This window comes from Bactrocera dorsalis, chromosome 1, assembly GCF_023373825.1.
Source record: "Bactrocera dorsalis isolate Fly_Bdor chromosome 1, ASM2337382v1, whole genome shotgun sequence".
NCBI lineage: Eukaryota > Metazoa > Arthropoda > Insecta > Diptera > Tephritidae > Bactrocera > Bactrocera dorsalis.
In genome coordinates this window covers 76,711,007-76,728,764 of record NC_064303.1, presented here as the reverse complement: position 1 = coordinate 76,728,764, position 17,758 = coordinate 76,711,007, and the positions used below count along the sequence as shown (strand labels likewise).

At 32.7% G+C, this 17,758-nt stretch overlaps 1 protein-coding gene and 1 long non-coding RNA gene across 2 annotated transcripts in view; one reads left to right on the top strand and one right to left on the bottom strand.

Moving 5' to 3' along the window:
* Positions 1-1,134: 1,134 nt before the first annotated feature.
* Positions 1,135-17,758, bottom strand: part of LOC125777087 (uncharacterized) — a 24,265-nt gene continuing 7,641 nt past the window's right edge. The window contains exon 2 of the long non-coding RNA XR_007422095.1: positions 1,135-1,475. This is a non-coding gene — a long non-coding RNA (uncharacterized LOC125777087). The remainder of the gene's footprint in view (positions 1,476-17,758) is intronic.
* LOC105226751 (uncharacterized) lies at positions 4,071-6,347 on the top strand. The gene is made up of 3 exons (XM_011205773.4): positions 4,071-5,450; positions 5,535-5,839; positions 5,893-6,347. Exons 1-3 carry the CDS (start codon positions 5,384-5,386, stop codon positions 6,106-6,108), a joined length of 588 nt encoding a protein of 195 aa, XP_011204075.1. The 5' UTR covers positions 4,071-5,383; the 3' UTR covers positions 6,109-6,347.

Genomic DNA, 17,758 nt, shown 5'->3' with positions numbered 1-17,758 from the left:
TGGACCACTTCAACGAAGAAGACATTATTGGAAACGGGATGTACGAAATGGGTAAGTTGATAAATCACATTTGTTTTAAAATATTTTAATTTTAAACTTTTCATAGGCCTTGCCGCCAAAAGGACTTTGAAACCAGGAGCTATTCCCTGTCGCTATAACGTTGCAGCTAGTGAAAATGAGCAGCGAGCTACCAGAGCTGAGCGCAGGGAAAATAAGAAAATGGTGACTTCATTGTTGATAAATGTTGACCAACCTCAAGAAGTGCGAGTACAGTGTATACCTGCTGAAGATTTTAACGTGACTGAGGATTGTGCAGACCTTTCAATGGAAAATAGTTTGAATGAATTGTGCACAGAAGACGCTGCTATTAAAGAAAGTTCATGCCAAGGAGACAAAATAAAAATGCTAGAGAAAAAGTGCAAGTGAAGATTTTTTTCAAGATGTAGCATTATATATGTATTTATATATAAACTTTATGCTTTTTATCACAGAAAACTACTTCAAACTGAAAATAAAAAAACTTAAAGATGATTTTTCGCATGCCAAGCGCAAACTTGAATTTGAAATAAGCGAGTTAAAATCAATATAGATTCTCTTTATGCGTGCAAAGGTTACATTCAAATGCTTATCGACAAGGCTAGGAACATTGAATGCGATCTAGAGGCTAAAAAGTTGTTTTTTAGATTTCGCTTTTTCTTTGAAATTCGAAAACTCAATGTCAATATTGCGAAATTCAATTATCAAAAGAAACGTAAAATAAGCAAATTTAAGAAATAAATGTATAGATTATATAATAACTTTTAATATGACTAAAATATAACTACAAATATTTAAAAAGAAAAAAAACTAAATAATTGCGTCGATTCATATTCAAATAAAAAATACAAGCAGAATAAAATGAAAGACATTATAAAATCTGAATTGTTTAATTTAAATATTTCTTTTAATTTTAAGTTTTATGTTAAATATTCAAATTGGTCTATAATTGTAATTATTCTCATATTTAACTTGCACTATGATTTTTGTAAATGAGTTAATTTTTCCATTTTTTATTTGGTGCGTATTTTAATAGAACAAATAATAAAAATATTTATATTGCAAAATAATAATTAATAAATTAATAAAAATCTAAAATCTCGCGGACCTTCAATATTTTATTTCATTTTTAAAAACCAAAAACAAATAAATTATTATTAACAAGCAATATTTACTTGCTACTCAAGCTATTTCACGAAATTTATGAGCCGTGTGACGTAGATGCGCAGAACGAAAAATTTTTTGTGTCTCATCTGCGCAACCTTGTACTTCATTCCTGTTGTGAAGACATATTTGGGTATGCAAAAGTTCTGTGCAAAGTAGGTTGATGATAGCGAGGAGCGTTCAGTCGTAATAAAATCGAAATTTCCCACCGATATGTGACAATAGCTGAAACACAGCTCCATCTTTTCACATCGAAGTCCAGTAGTATCTGAAATCTTTCACCCCAATTTAACATAGAATTAGCTCACAATATAATTGTAATTTAAGAAAACTTGTAAAGTTGATTTGAAGAAATGTTTATACTATTTAATATTAAATATATGTATATATATTTATTCTATAGAGTTGGTTGGTTGATGTATTAATATTCAGCCCTATCACGCAATCCATCGTAGCGAAGCTACGAATACGAATGTCCGCTACGAATACGCATAATTTGCTATCATTGAATTCGTGTGAATTCGAAACTTTTGTTGCCAGATTTAATTTTGAATTTTGACATTTCGAAATCAGCTGTGTAGAAGAAAAAATTAAAATTTTGATTAATAAAAGTGAAATCGTTTATATTCAAATTGATTTTACGAACAAATATGTATTCGCTAACGTTTTTATTTATGTTGCTTGAGGAAGAACGTGAGAGAAGTCGGCGTGATCTAAAAATTCACCGAAAATCACTGAGGGACAAGAGCAACCCTTTCGATGTGGACGAAACAATGTACAGTTCAAAAATCCACAAAAATTCATTGTTAAATTTTATTAAAATTATTTTTCTAAAACAGGTTTATTAAAAACTATCGCTTAAATAAGGCGGTCTTTATGTATGTCCACGATGTTCTAGAGAGGAATGCAAGTTCTTCAAGATCGTCATCTATATCTCTACTTCATCGATTGTCTTCGGTTTTACGGTTTTTAGCTGAAGGAGGCTATTAGCATGGAGTGGGTAAAGGTAAAGACTCCGATATTCCAATGGCTCAGTCAACATTTTGTTGCATCTTAAAAGAAGTATTGGGATTGCTTTAGTCCCATTTGTGCCCTCAGTGGATAAACCTCGAGTTAAGTAACGTTGAAAAAAGTGAAGCGAAAAAGTTTTTTTTTCATAAATACGGATTTCCAGGCGCGATTTTGTGTATAGACGGGACACATATTAAAATCGTTGCTCCAACTAAAGATAAGTTTCTCTATTATAACCCCAAAGGATACTTTAGTATCAATGGCATGATTGTAAGTTTGGTGACAAATTCGCATTTCAAACATCTTAATCAATGTTTTGCAGATATGTGACAATAAAATGAAAATACGTTATGTGAATGCTCAGTTTCCTGGCAGCAATCACGACTCCCACATATGGAAATTTATTTCTCCGTTAGCACAAACCAGTCGTACAAAAATTCCGCTAAACTTTAAAATTTTCCGTTCCGAGTGAATTCAGTGAATGCAACTCTACGAATTTCGAACTTATTTTCGGAACTGTTCGAATTGCATGATAGCAGTTTCGTAACTTTCCCGAAAAAACAGTCTACGATGGATTGCGTGATAGGGTTGATTATGTAGCTTAAATGTTTTTCATTCTCTGCAATGCTCTTCAATAACGAATTACGATTGGAAAATATTTCTGGTTATTTGGTATTAAAATATATTAATATATGTACATTCAAAACAACTACTTGCGATTGGAAACCATTTATTTAAAAGAAGGTTTATCTAGCAACGCAAATATTGAGACATTTGATATCATTTATTAATTATCCACTCTTCTGGATAATTTGCTGTAATAAACATTTTCTCAAATTTTGAAATAGAAATTTAAATTATTATGATCGCTACAGCGTTTCTTGTAGAAAGGGAACAGAGTGTGGAAATGAGCGATTTCAATTTGTGAACGCGTTTTTCTAAGAATGGTGTTTTCAAAACGATTTCCACTTTCAACAGTTTAATAATCTTTTTGAAATTTTTGTTTTAGATCCAAATTGCGGTCTCAATCGTGGACATCGTACAGAACCTTCTTTACGTGTCATTTCAACAATTTATTCAACTATTATACACCTAATAAATAAACATAAAAAAAGTAATTTTGTTTCCGCCATGAATGTAATTGTTTATAAAATAAAAACATTAAAAAAATTGCGAAAACCAGTGATTTTTCGGAGGGTCAGTGAGACGATCCCTTAAATCGATTTGGAAGCACTTATATTTTATAATTTTTATCCCTTTGCCTTACCATATTAGTTATCTGTACTAAAATTTTCCCCATTCTTTAAAGTTTACATAAGTGTTTTAACATTAAAAAATTAATTAACCTTGAATTCAAATGTCAACAAATTAAAATTAATAATCAAATGAGAAGCAATACCATACCCTTTCTTTAATTTCAGTTAATAATTTTGAAGCGCCCACGCTGTTCCTTAAATATATTTAAAATTTCACACTCTTAGTGGGTTTATATCATATATGAAAAGTTAATTAATTGTGGTAATAAATAATAAATGAAACTCTGCACATCTTAGAACACTTTGGTGCCAGTTTATGTGCACAGACCTACGTTATAGTCTAATTTCGCACAGGATTGGTCAAAAGCAGACAGCATTATCCATTTCAGTGAGAACTGGTTTCACATCTTTTCCACAGATACAATATATATGTACATACATAATTAACTAGTCATAATGAGCAATATATGCAATGTTATACTCAAAATAAGTTTAAACACACATTTTATCATTCTGACTCATTTAAAAAAATTTCTTGCCGCATTTTTCTGTCAATCTGATCATATGGAGCGCGATTATTTTTTCGTCTTTTAAACTGATCACGCTTATTTTGATTCTCGTTTGGTGATAATTCCTAGACAATTCACTTATCAGAGCGAAATTGTTTTAAAATTTCCATATGCTTATGCAAATTGTATACATATTAACAAAAATAATGCATGAATTGGTGTTAGTGTTTTTTCTTTTTATTGTTCGTTAATATAAATATGTATGTATTTTTCTTTCATGGAAGTATAACTAGATTACAAAATCATTTAAATCCCGACTGATTATTATAATTATCGCAGTGATTTTTACGTGTCATGCATATGGCCGCATACAAGAATATGTATAAATAAATGTACATATTTATATATACTGTTGCATATTTATTTATTACCATCTACAATGAGACCTGTGAAATGGGCAATGTCTTCGTACTGATAATGAGCGCGTGCCAATATAAAGCTGTCTACTTAAATCTAAAAACTGCGTGGCGTGACACTCGTCTGTACAAATAATATTACCAATAATCATTGGTATACTAAGAATAATAAACAATAATAAACAACTTTTAATTTGAAAATTAAATTTGAACATGTGTTTAAAAGCAAATATCTACATATATAAAATATATGAATTTCAGCATCTTCATCTTTTGGCGCTACAGGTCTTTGTAAGCTTTTGTCTGCTGAACTGTACCCTCCAAACATTTCGGTCATTTGCCGTTTCTTTATAATTATGATTGCTAAGCCTTTTCATTTATTCTTTTTATTCATAGTTCATCAGTCCTTCTCGATAGCGGTTTTCCACTTGATTCTGTGGTGAATGCAATGGCCTCTACAATTTTCTTCTGTGCTTGCTTGTTAACAAGAGTCGTTACTTGACCGAGCCATCTTATCCACTGCTATTTGATAAAGCGTATGACATTTTTACCTTGTATAATCTGATCTAGCTCACTGTTTTACCATATACAAACACATCATAGGTAAAACCTGTTATATACATATACCATACTGAAGATTTTTAATCAACTTAATCAATATTTACCAACAATATATATTTGCAGAAGTAACAATAAACGATTTTTGAGCAAAAAGTTGTAGTTAAAAAAAGTATTTCACATGTTATACGAAATTTTATCACTTTTAAGTAATTAAGGAATTCCAAATTCCTATTTTATTACACAATCAGCACAGTTTCAGTAGTTATCACAGATGTAAAACTTTGTCGAATACTACAAGTCAAAAGAAATAAATATCTTCTTCAAAGCTTTTAAAATCAAAAATGTTCATTATTCATTTTTAATTCAGTTTTTATTTGAAAAGTTTGTTCCCAAATTTTTTTTTTAACATATATATATACATATTATTTCAATGGAGGATCCAAATTCAACATTGTTGCCATATCTTTTGGAGACACTAAGTCGCAAGCCAGATCTCTGTAATATTTTGAAAAGAACTACTGGTTTTTTTATTTGCTTTTAATAAGCATATGTATGTATGTTCGTTTAAATGTGCGTTGCAGGTGACACTTTTGATCATATTTGCAAAGACATTGAAGAACAACTAATTGCTGATAATAATACGCGCTATGGAAATGTTCGGATCGCTTTGCAACGTGCTGTAAGTGTTGGTCAATCGCTAGGAGTTTTAACTTTGACCAACGAAACCATACGCATGCCTTTCAATTTTCGTTCAAGCACTGCTAAAAACACAAAAATTGTACCAACATCAGGGAACCTACAAGTTCAACAGCCAGCAATAGGTACTGGAAACCCTGTGGTTCAAAATGATACTGATAAGAACAGCATAGTACCTTCGAAGACGCCTGTAATACCTAATTCACATCATATCTTAAATATTGATTAAGTTCTGTATTTTAGAAATGTAACGTGCCAAACAATTTTGATGGCCGACGAGGTAACCCTGACTTTGGGTTTACATCGCCTCATCGTTCCAAAAAACTTCGAGGCCGACCAAGAGGACGCAGTTGTGCCCGGAAATCAACAGCTAAACGAAGTTACTCACGCGGAAAGTCGGGACGTGGCCGCAAACGTGCCCGTAGTGCTAATGGAAGAAAAATTAATAGAAAGCGGTAGAACTTGTGGTTTTAATATAAATCAACTGTACTAAATACATTTTCTTGTGTTATTTTTATATAATGTACTTCAGAACTTTTCGTTTGACAATATGATCAAAAGAAATTAAACAAAAACTAGTAACGAATGGCTAAATTTGGTATTTTACTGTTTTACATATATTGATGGATATTAACTTGGATTTTACTTTATTGCTAATTTTAATTCGCACGGGCTAAAATTGTATTAAAAACATGTTCAAATAAGATAAATGAAATTTATTATATTGAGTTGGTGTGAAAAATGCAAAATAACGTATTATAAAAATACCCAAAAGTTTTTTATTAATTACGATTCACCACAGTATGTAATATACTGTAATATCGTCACCTGAAATGCAAAATAACGTATCATCAAAAAAATCGAAATTGAGTGTCTTATTGATTACGCTTCACTACTTCAAATTATATACATAATATTGTATATGTTCAACATTTTCTGGTTCTGCGGTCATCTTAACCAATATTAATATTTTGTTTCACTCATGTTCGATTTTATTTCGTGTTTCATTCATGCCACTGTAAATTTCTGAAAATGTTGTTACGTTGTTTTGCATTTCAGGTGACGATATGTACATATGTGAAAATTCGACAAAACGTATCATCAATTGCTTGATTAACAAGCAACAAAATAACGTATCATCACTAATGTAAAAATAAGTATTTGTAGTAGTACTTTTTTATCACGAAGTTAGCCTTGATTTATTGTTTATGTTCAATGTGTTTTAGTTAGTTTAGGTTAAATGGCTGGTCAAAGACCGCAGTATTGAGTTCTTTTCACCTTATCTTTTTCCATACAGCTTCTGAAGATGGCGTTTGGTAGGATTCCCTTACTGCGTGGACGCCAATAGGGCTATGGACCAGTTAAAAGCCCCAAAAAAAAGAAGGGGCTAGCCTTACTGAGGGCAAAGAGGCCAGTAGATCTCTTGGGATCAATCCTGAGCTAAAAGGCTTTTCCGACAGCGCATGTAGCAATGGTGGCCCAGCGCTGACCAAGCTTTTGCAAGGCCCAGCTATTCAGTGGTAGAACACGAAAGGATACGGAAGCACTGATCCGCTCTCATTCTACTGATAGCGGTTCTAGGGTACCTTTTCTTGCTAGCTCATTGGCTTTTTCAGCTTCCTGCGATTCCACTGTGGCCTGGCCATACCAGTCTTATCACAAAGACAATCGATGCTATTAATAGCGAAGTTAGGCACTCTTTGACTAGCCTTGAACGCACTATTAATGAGTTCAAGGCTAGTATTGCCGTTCTGCTATCTGAGTGGATGGTCACTTCTCTGAAGGAGGCTGCACACCGGGGCAGTAAATCTACTGCTACTTTAATGGCTGCAACCTCGGCCTGGAAGACACTGCAATAGACAGAAAGTCTGAAACTGGAGTTGATAGAGAGCTCCTGACAGCAGACCCCTCCACCAACCTTCCCCCATCCGTGAAGAAGCTGTTTTTACTTAAAATTAAAATTAAAAAAGATATATTAATATTCAAATTTTTACTTTTTAAACAAATTTAGATTGATCATATCTTATTTTGTTTCAAAAATGAAAATTTAAAATAACGTAAGAGACCTAATATAAAATTTGCTTTATGTTTTATATAAAACTAGCTGACCCGGCGAACTTCGCCCCGCCCAATTTTTATTTTTTTTTTTTGGAAGTCATAGACTCGTATTACTTTACCACAAATAATATAAACTTCAAACAACGCATTTTCATTTAATGTTTTTAATGTTTGTAGCGCCATCTACTGTAACATACCGCACTTACTCAATACCACTGTTAGCGCCACCAACTGGTGGATAGCTCTTTGCTAATAATAAACAAATAATTTGCAATAAATAAATAATGCGACCATAAGGAGAGTTATAAACTATCCTATCTTTCAAGTTGGACCAAACTGCACACAGTGTTAAAAATTTCATTAAAATCGGTTCAGTAGTTTAGGAGTCCATCGCAAACAAACAACGTGACACGTGATTTTTATATATTAAGATATACTTATAGTTTCATGTTAATTCAGATTTGAAAATTTTGTTTCAATATCTCAAGTGGTTTTCTTTTTGTGCGGTTTTTTGCTCCTCCTTTAAACCTACGAAAAGGGATGCCACATTATTTTCGATCTTGAGATATGTCATTTCAACTAAAAGTGAATTTTGACCTCGGCAGGGCCACCTTTTCAAAATTTAAGTCCGAACTTGCATTTTTTTGCCGGGGAACGCGCATACTAAGTTTCATCAAGATATATACATGTATGTGTATATACCATATACCGATTAGTTTTAGGTGCTACGTATAACCTTAAGGTGATCAAAACTATTACATATATTCTGTAGCAACATACTGCAAGAGTATAAAAGCGGAAGAATTCAATATTCGATAATCGAAAAAATCGTGAATGGAATACATTCAAAATTGAGGTTTTATTAAGTTAAGTCAGCTAAAATTATAATAAACTATTAAGCCCATATCTCTCATTAATATAATATTATAATTAAAAAAACATGTCTACATAATCTCATTAAAATACCGCACATTTTGACAAATCTAAACGGTTGAGATGTAATGGGATATGCCCCCGCCATGATTTAAAAATTTTGCTTGGCGATTTTACTGCTAGGGTGGGCAAAGAAGACACCTTTGGTACAATAGTCTACAAATTCAGCCTCCATGGGGAAACCTGGAAATATGATTGTCTTCTACCTACCTTGCAGTTTCCGGATCGAATAGTTCGTAACCAGATCGATTATGTTGAGATAGATGGACGACATGTCCCCAGTGTGTTTAACGTGCATTAGTATGAAGAACTTGAGAAACTGGTCGACAGGGGTAATATTTGAAAGTTCTACGAAAAGATGTGGCGACTAACTGAAGGTTTCCAGCTTGAATATACTTGCAACACTCATAATGGTGATCTCGTGGCTTATGTTCAGAGAGTACTGAAGTTATGGAGGGAACACTTTTTCATCCTGTTAAAGGGAAGCGAAAGTGTAACATCTGGAGATGACAAACACGATTTGCAAGACTGGATAAAGAATCAAAGCAAATTGGTCTGATAGTGAACGAGGGCAAGACGAAATATCTCCTGTCATCAGATAAACAATCATTGCACTCGCGACTTAGCTCGCACTTAACTGTTGACAGTCATAACTTTGTCGTAGATAATTTCATCTCTCTTGAAACCTGCATCAACACCAACAACAATATCGGCCTTTAAATGCAACGAAGAATCACTCTTGCCAACAGATGCTACTTTGGACTGAGTAGGCATTTGAAAAGTAAAATCCTCTCTCGACGAACAAAGACCAAACTCTACAAGTATCTTATCATTTACGTCTCTCTATATGGTGCGGAGGCATGGAAATATCATCATCTGATGAGTCGGTTTTAGGAAGATTTAGGAGAATTATGGTGCCTAGCGCATTGGCTACGACGAGTACCGCAGTCGATGAAACATGAGCTGTACGACATTGACAGAGAATCAAGAGACCGCGGCTGCGCTGCCTAGGTAATGTTGTCTGGGTGGAAAGGAACACTCCAGCTTTGATGGTTTTAGATTCAGTGCCCGGCGGTGGAAGCAGAGGAAGACTTCTCTCCGTTGGAGAGATCAGGAGGAGAAGGACCTGGCTAAACTTGGTATCTTGACTTGACGCCAAATAGTGAAAAGAAGATACGACTGGTGCTTTGGTTTTAACTTGGCTATAACCGCGTAGGCGGTGTCTATGCCAGTAAAGAAGAAGAAGAAACGGTCGGAAATCACCATAAAGGAAATATTGGGGCAGAAAAAATTCCGGACTTGTTGCATTAACCATTGACATTTTTCAGGTACATTCGAGAACGTATTTTCAAGCAAATATATAAATAAATAAGTGACAAACTGGCCGACATATTCGTCATAAGGATTGTTAGAATAACGTAAACGTATGTATGTGTAATATAATATAAATGACATATTTTTGACATTAAACTATAGTATATCCAATATTATACGTTCAGATAATTTTGTTTAAGCTATTTTAAACATTGATCGATATATGTATACTGTATAAAGGTAAAGGAAGTTCGAAAATCTTAAATCAGGTACATCGGAGGCAGGTGTAGTACTGACCAGTTTTAGTTTTGTATGGCAATACCACATACTATTAACAGAATGAAATGCTACTTGTTAAAAAGTTATTAACTGCCTACTAGGGATTTCATATTCAGTATCTGGGGGCTAGAACAGTTATGGTCCGGTTTTGACAAGTTTTAGACTTAAGATGGTGTACGCCAAAGGTACTATTTCGCCTATTTTCAAACTTTAACATGGAAATATCTTAATAATGTTATTTATTGGTCGAATAGGTCCGGAGATATGTGCCCACATTTTCAAACCACAAATGGCCTTACCTATTATGATTCATTGTACTAAATAACAATTTAATAGATTTCGATTAATTTCGTTTTGTGGCCGTGGCATTAAAGCTATTACGTCCATCAAAAATAAATTCATTATCTTTCATTCTTATTGAGGAAAGGAACATGTGTGGTAAGTTTCATTATGGTATTTTGATTTTTACTCAAGGTACAGCTTGCACAGGCTGACAGTCGCCTAGATTTCAACACATTTCCTCATCTTGATCCTTTATATATATGTATGTATAATCCCATATCTATCTTGCTTCGTTTGGGAGATACAAGCAACTCTTAAACTACTAAAATACGACACATTTTTATTTACTTAAAAAGTCACGAGGAAAGTCGGAAATAATTGTATTAGATATACTGGGATCAAAGATATGGAATACCTGATTATTTAATTTTTGACATTATTTGGGGTAGACTTGTGAACTTATTTTCAAGAAATTTGTGCCTAAACTAGATAAAATCGGATGAAAACTTGCCCTAGATCCCACATAACTAATATCAGTATTTTCAAATAGATAGTTGACTTTATACCGCATATGTAGTAATTGGTTAATGAAACTCAGAGAACATTTCTTTATGTTAATAATATGTAGTCATGTCAAAAATAGATACGTATAATGTGGTCAATACTACCCCTTTACCTAATATGAGATTTTCAAACTTCCGGTTTGGCCAATTTGTTTGTAATTTATTCGAGATTTCGTCGAACAAAAAATGTTGAATTCTTTCGCAACAATTTTAGTATGAAACCTTGCCAACATCTGAAGGTATTTCCCGGCTTTAATCTTGGCAAGTTGCAATAGTATGAAATGACAGTACATTTCCCGAACTTAGCGCTTCACTACTTGTTTTATTTTGTTTAATGAATAGTTTAGTAAACATTTTCTTAAATGAAATTACGTTGAATTTTATTATGTATGTATATATTATACTTATATACGAGTATAGTATATATAGCATAAAATTTTTAAATCGTCGGGAGATTGTAAAACAGTGAAACAAGAGTAAAACTTTTTATTTGATTTTCCCAAAGCGTTGTAGGTCAATGTTTTTCACCACAACAATATTTTTTTCTGTCAGTCATAACTTCATTGCTATTGGAATATATGTACGCGTACATTCAATAATATTTTTATACGTCTAATAGCGAATATTATTTTCACTTGTATGCTCACGGTGCATGTACATTCAATAATATTTTATAAATGTCTAATAGCGAATATTATTTTCGCTTGTATGCTCACGGTGTTTTTACAAAAGATGTTAGCAGTAGTTACATCATATCAGAATTCACATTTTAGACTTCCAACGTACTAAGACGATTAATTTGAGAATTTTATGTTGAAGTAAAAGGAGACTTAATTTAAAAATAAAATACAATTTGATGTTTTTTTTAATAATAAGACATTTTTATTTGGTTATTGTATTTATTTAAATGCTATTAAAATTAAATTTGTATCGCTTTGCTTGACAGTTCAAACCTAAAATACATGTAATGTAAATGAAAGAGTTACTTAACACCAACTGATTGTTAAAGTATAAAAAGATGAGAGTCCCACAAAATTTTGCTCTGCGCCGCTACGAGAAATTTCACAGCAATTTGTTTCATTAAAAAGATAAAACTGATCCAAAATATATAAAAAAGAAAATATTAATTTTATCATCAATTAAACACATTTTAAATATTCTTGTGGATATGTTCTAAAATGTTCGTTACTTTACACCTTGGTTTCAATTTGAAGGAAATATTTATGATTGAAATATATTTTACAATCAATCAGGCAACCAAAAAATAATTAACTTGAGGTTTACCTAAAACTGTTTTAAATCACACATTGAGATCGACAATATTATGGTTATTATTACTTTGAACTTTCTCTCATTGCCAAACTAAATTGCCAGATTTAGAATATAAGTACATAAGGTGCATACCGATTGTCTAAGTTCAGGAGTAAAACAGTAAACAAATATCCATAAAAACATGCAGCAATTAATATGACAAAGAATTTTACTTCTATTATATGCTTGTATGTACATATGCCTATTGTACATACGGGAACAAATAATGCACTTTTAGTTTACTATAAATTAAATCGTTTACTTGTCGCGTGTCAATTTTAACTCAGCTACATGTTTCGATGCCGCGCATATATTATATACTATACTATAAACTATATACATATGTACATATTCACATTTTCTTATGTATATTTTGATAATACTATAACTTTTTTGACCTTGATGCGTTTTGAATTTTTCGCTAACAATCCCTTATCTCTTTTTCTAAATCAATGTTAATATTAGAAAAAACATTGATCCGCATGCGATTTATAATATTTTGTGTTCTATTTATCAACTTTGAAACTAAGATACTCTTTGTATTTTTTGGGAAGTTCCGAAGTAATAAAACATCTTAAAAGATTTAGTTTATTTTAATAGAATTATGTTAACAAATATTCTATTATTACCCTTATGTACTTTCACCAATTGGACACGATGAAAAATGTCATACTTTAGCTGTAATAGAAAGATACCTGCAAGAATTCCCCCCAAATCCTCGATCGGATTTAAATCTGAAGAGAGTAAGGCTAAATGGATCGCTGAATTTGATAATAAATTTAGTCATCACCATGCAAATTACCAGCAAAATCAAGAAGTTCATTTTCCAACATATTATTGTAGATTTCTGCATTCATTTTGCCTGGCACAATGCATATTTTTTGGACTTGTTTTGCCTGCTCATTTCTTTAATCAAACTACGCTCCTCATCTAATAATTTTCCTAGAAATTGAAACAATTTAATTTATTTTTGTTGTCTTATACCTTTATTCATGTACTGTATTTACTTTACAACTTTTATCTCCGCTTTTTCGACTGATATGTTTACTTGGTACCAGTCAGAACACAATTAGTTCATTTTGCACTTATAATTGTTTTATGGCATACGTAAGTTGCGAATTTTATCATTAGAAATAATAGTTCTATTAATACGGTGCGAACATGATTTTTTTAAATGCTAAATCATAAAGTAAGTACAAGAAAATATGTGTGGTATAAGAAATACGTATGTTTCCCGTGCCATTAGCGGAACACAAGTTATGGAGAACATTATATTTCTTTAATTGGAGATTGATCTCAGTTTTATTATTAACAGTGATAGGCCTCTTTTTGGCTTCAATTAACATAAATTTAATTTATGTTACAAATCTAACTTATAAGAGTAAGGGTAGTAAATACCAAGGATTAGATCGAAACTAATTGCATTAAACCGTATGTAATAATTATTTTACTGAGGTAATTTTTGTCATTTAACTATATTTATATGTTTTTAATTACCAGTATTGATAATATTATAGCTACACGTTCTAATAGCTATTTGAATATATTAATAATTTATACTAAGTCTACGATATTTATAATCTTGCAACATGTTGCTGTAGAGTTTAAGGGGGTATTCTACTTTAGAATTTTGAAAAATTCGATTATTTGTTTTTGATTTTTAAAAATTAAAATTATTTGAAGAGCTACAGTTACTTTAGTGACGCAGTACCTAGTCCAGTACGTAGGTATACTCACTTTTTTAAACGCGTTTTTTCCACACCTACTTTTTTCCAAACGGTACCGGCATTATCTCAAGTTCTATACAACCGATTTACTTGAAATTTTGTGTGAATGATTTTTATTTTCAGGGAGTCGGCATTTTTCAAAAAAAAAAAAATTTCGTGTTCCCTGAGGTAGGGAATATAACAACATCCTTACTGATTAAGAATTTCTTTGTTTTTCAGACCACCAGGAGAGGATCACGGTCACCAGGATGCGCCATTTTTTTTACACCTGTCTCTCCCCCCTTTAATTGTTTTTATTTGTTGTAAATGGATAGTAAAAATATTTTTCGTTTTTTTTTAAATAAAATTCAAAAAACTGCCCAAAATTTGATTTCTAGAGTAGAATACCCCCTTAATAGTGTTCTTCATCTCGCGATTGTTTATATCACCTAAAGATAATCGAGTTAGATATATATGTAGAAGTATATATAGTATATATATATATTAGGACAAATAACTGTAATTTGGCAAAGTTACTTGGCAGTAAAAAGGGGCATTTGTGAACCCCTCTAATTGGTTTAATGTAATTATCACCTAAACCACTTAAGTTACAAAAACTAAAATCTCTCAGGATTTCAGTTAAGCAACCCTACCTGCCCTATCGTCCTCTCCACATATAAAGATACCAACAATAAAAACTACTAAAAGTGCGATAAATACGACAGGGACATAAAATTTGATACCCGGGGGGGTATGAGAAGGCTTAAAGGAGCCGGGGTAAAACCTAGACGATAGGCGTGGCCCACCCATTTATATAAGGACCCACCCGACTGATTTCAACCAAAGTTGGTACCTAACATTCTCATGCTCCTATGTAACAGTGCGAAATCGAACTACAAGCACGCATACTTCCCATACAACAAAATTTTAAATTCCACCTATTTCTTTCCTTTACAGTCTACAAATCAATAATAATTAATATAACGCTATACGACTTCGGACGAATAATGTCTTCAGAGTATGCCTCCCTGTTGATTTTTGTCCCAAATATCGGTCAATATGTGAAATATAATTAAAATTCAGAAATAAGCCTTTCATGACAATAATATGTCTGTGTGTCAAAAATGGGCTGAATCGGGTCAATATTTCCTGTAGCTCCTATATACCTAAACATCGATTTTCGAACTTCCAGATTGCTACATATGTACATATATGAATGCCGCATGTTTGTGTTAACATGCTAGTTATCTTATTGAAAGCGAGAGAGCGTGTTTAACTGAAAATAGAGTATCCTTGCAATTAATATCGATCAAATTGGGCGAAAACTTGGCCTAGTCCGAATATAACAAACATATAACATTTGGGTGACTTTACTCCTTATGTAAGGTTCGTAAATGAATCTCAGGGAATACTTTATTGGTATATGGCATGTTAATATTTAGTAGGTAGTATTGGCAAAATATTGACAAAATCTGTACTATCCCCAACTCCCATTTATTACAGTTCAAACGGCTAAAATTTTCTTTAAAAGTGGCTTTCTTTAACATGACAAATAAGGACAAATCATAAAAGTAGCCGGCATTCACGTGGGCACCCCTTGTTTCTCCCACGGACAACTGTACGTGGGTAGTTCGCGTGTCTAGAGCAAAAACCTTTTTTATTTACGCAGAAAACAATAAAATCCGCAATACTGGAGTAAATTTATTTCTAGCTTTTTACGACCCGAAACAAAAAACAACTACATAAGCATAATTAACTCTTCCGTTCTTTCAGTGATCAAATTTTTAAAATTGCTCAAATTTCCCGTAATCCATTCCATAAAGCTCTTTCATACCATTTCGGTGGTAAAATATAAGGTCTCTGGGGTATTTAGTTATTGATTTATCGCGCTTTTAGTAGTTTTAACAGTACTGTTATATGGGAAATGAGCGGAGTCATCCTCCGATTTCATCCATCACACTGTCGGTAGAGGTTCTTGTCCGATTTGCACTCAGCAAATGAAGTTGTCGTAGCTTAAGCAGTGTAGGAGATATGCACATTAAACTTGTTAGAAGGCGGGACCACTCCCATTTTTTCAAAAATTTTTATACATACATAGGTGCCCCTTGGTACTGCAATTCCCTGTGCCAAATTACAATTTGATATCTTAATTTAGTGCTAAGTTATGGCACTTTGTATGTTTTCGGTTAATGACGATTTGTGGCCGTGGCAGTCCACGAACTTAACATTTTTTTTTTACTAAGAAACCCACTGGAAACAGGCGAAATGAGCACCGAGGACAGTGACGCCCTAAAGATTCGAAAGTTCTGTGCAAAGTGGGTGCCTCGCAAGTTCATAATCCAACAAAAACAACGAATAACTGATTCTGAGAAGTGCTTGCGTGCTCTTTAATCGTAATGAAATCGAACTTTTGGGTCGGTATGTGACAATAGAAGCATAGCTCCAGCATTCCTCACTGGAAATGAAATATTCAAACGATTCCTACAAACATGAATTTTGAACAAATGCTTATGACTTAAAATATAATTTTTGTAATTATGAGTTGTATTAAATTTTGGCATAAAGAAATAAAAAGTATCCTATGCCCTCACCCTGATTCTAACCTACCTCCTCAACAAATCGGTTCAGCCGTTCTTGAGTTATAAATGGTGTAACTAACACAACTTTAATTTATATATATAGATATGGCAGTTGGGTAGTATCAACCAGATTTTCTTTATTTTTCCCAATAACACATATTATTACCATGTCACATACTAAAAATCGTATCATATAGAGTAAAGTCAGCCGGTTGTTGGAAAATCCTGATATTAGTTATATGAGGGTAAGTCAAGTTTTCTCTCACATTTATCTATTTTAGGCACAAAGATACACTGTTATGAGTAAAACACACTGTGTAATTTTTATTGAGAAAACTCAAATATTGGCTAATATATTCAGCGTAACGTCACCTGGAAGTTCGAAACTCTTTATATTAGGTAAATGGGGGCTCATAGAAGTATTGACTTGATTCAACATAAAAATATAGCATTGTCAGAGACCGATATTTTCTATCAAAAGTCAACTATAGTTACCGGGACCCAAATATTTGGTACGTTGGGGCTTGAACAGTTTTTATTGGATTTAAACAATTTTTGATCTTAAGGTGGCACTAAAGACATTATTTGTGCAAACTTTAATCCCGTTATATTAATTGCTTCTTGATTTGTTTATTGGAAAGTAAAAGAATCAAGTGGTATTTAAAATTGTGCTATAGGGGAAGTATATATATATTTTTTTTCCCCCCGTAGTTCCTAGGAATATAGAGCGTAGGCGTGGTTATTGTCCGATTTTGCTGATTTTCACAACGTGACAGAAAAATATGAAGAAAATACTACATACTAAATTTTCTCAAAAAGTGGGCGGTGCCACGCCCATAGTTCAATTTTCCCACCGGCTCCCACAAATCTCTCTCATACCATCTCGCTGGTAAAATTTAAAGTCTCTGGCGTATTTAGTTATTTATTCATAGCGCTTTTAGTAGTTTTCAACAGTACCGTTATAAGGGGAGCGAACAGGGTTTTCATACATTTTCATACTATAGGTAGAAGTTTTTATAATATTCGTGCTGAGCGAGTATGGTTGTTGTAGCTTTAGTGGCTTAGAAGATATGTACACTAACCT

Bases quoted from the DNA above. Each gene is read 5' to 3' on its own strand.
- LOC105226751 (XM_011205773.4), top strand. From the start codon at position 5,384: ATGGAGGATCCAAATTCAACATTGTTGCCATATCTTTTGGAGACACTA. The intron at 5,451-5,534 runs GTAATATTTTGA...TGTGCGTTGCAG, and splicing joins AAGTCGCAAGCCAGATCTCT to GTGACACTTTTGATCATATT. The intron at 5,840-5,892 runs GTAATACCTAAT...TCTGTATTTTAG, and splicing joins TAGTACCTTCGAAGACGCCT to AAATGTAACGTGCCAAACAA.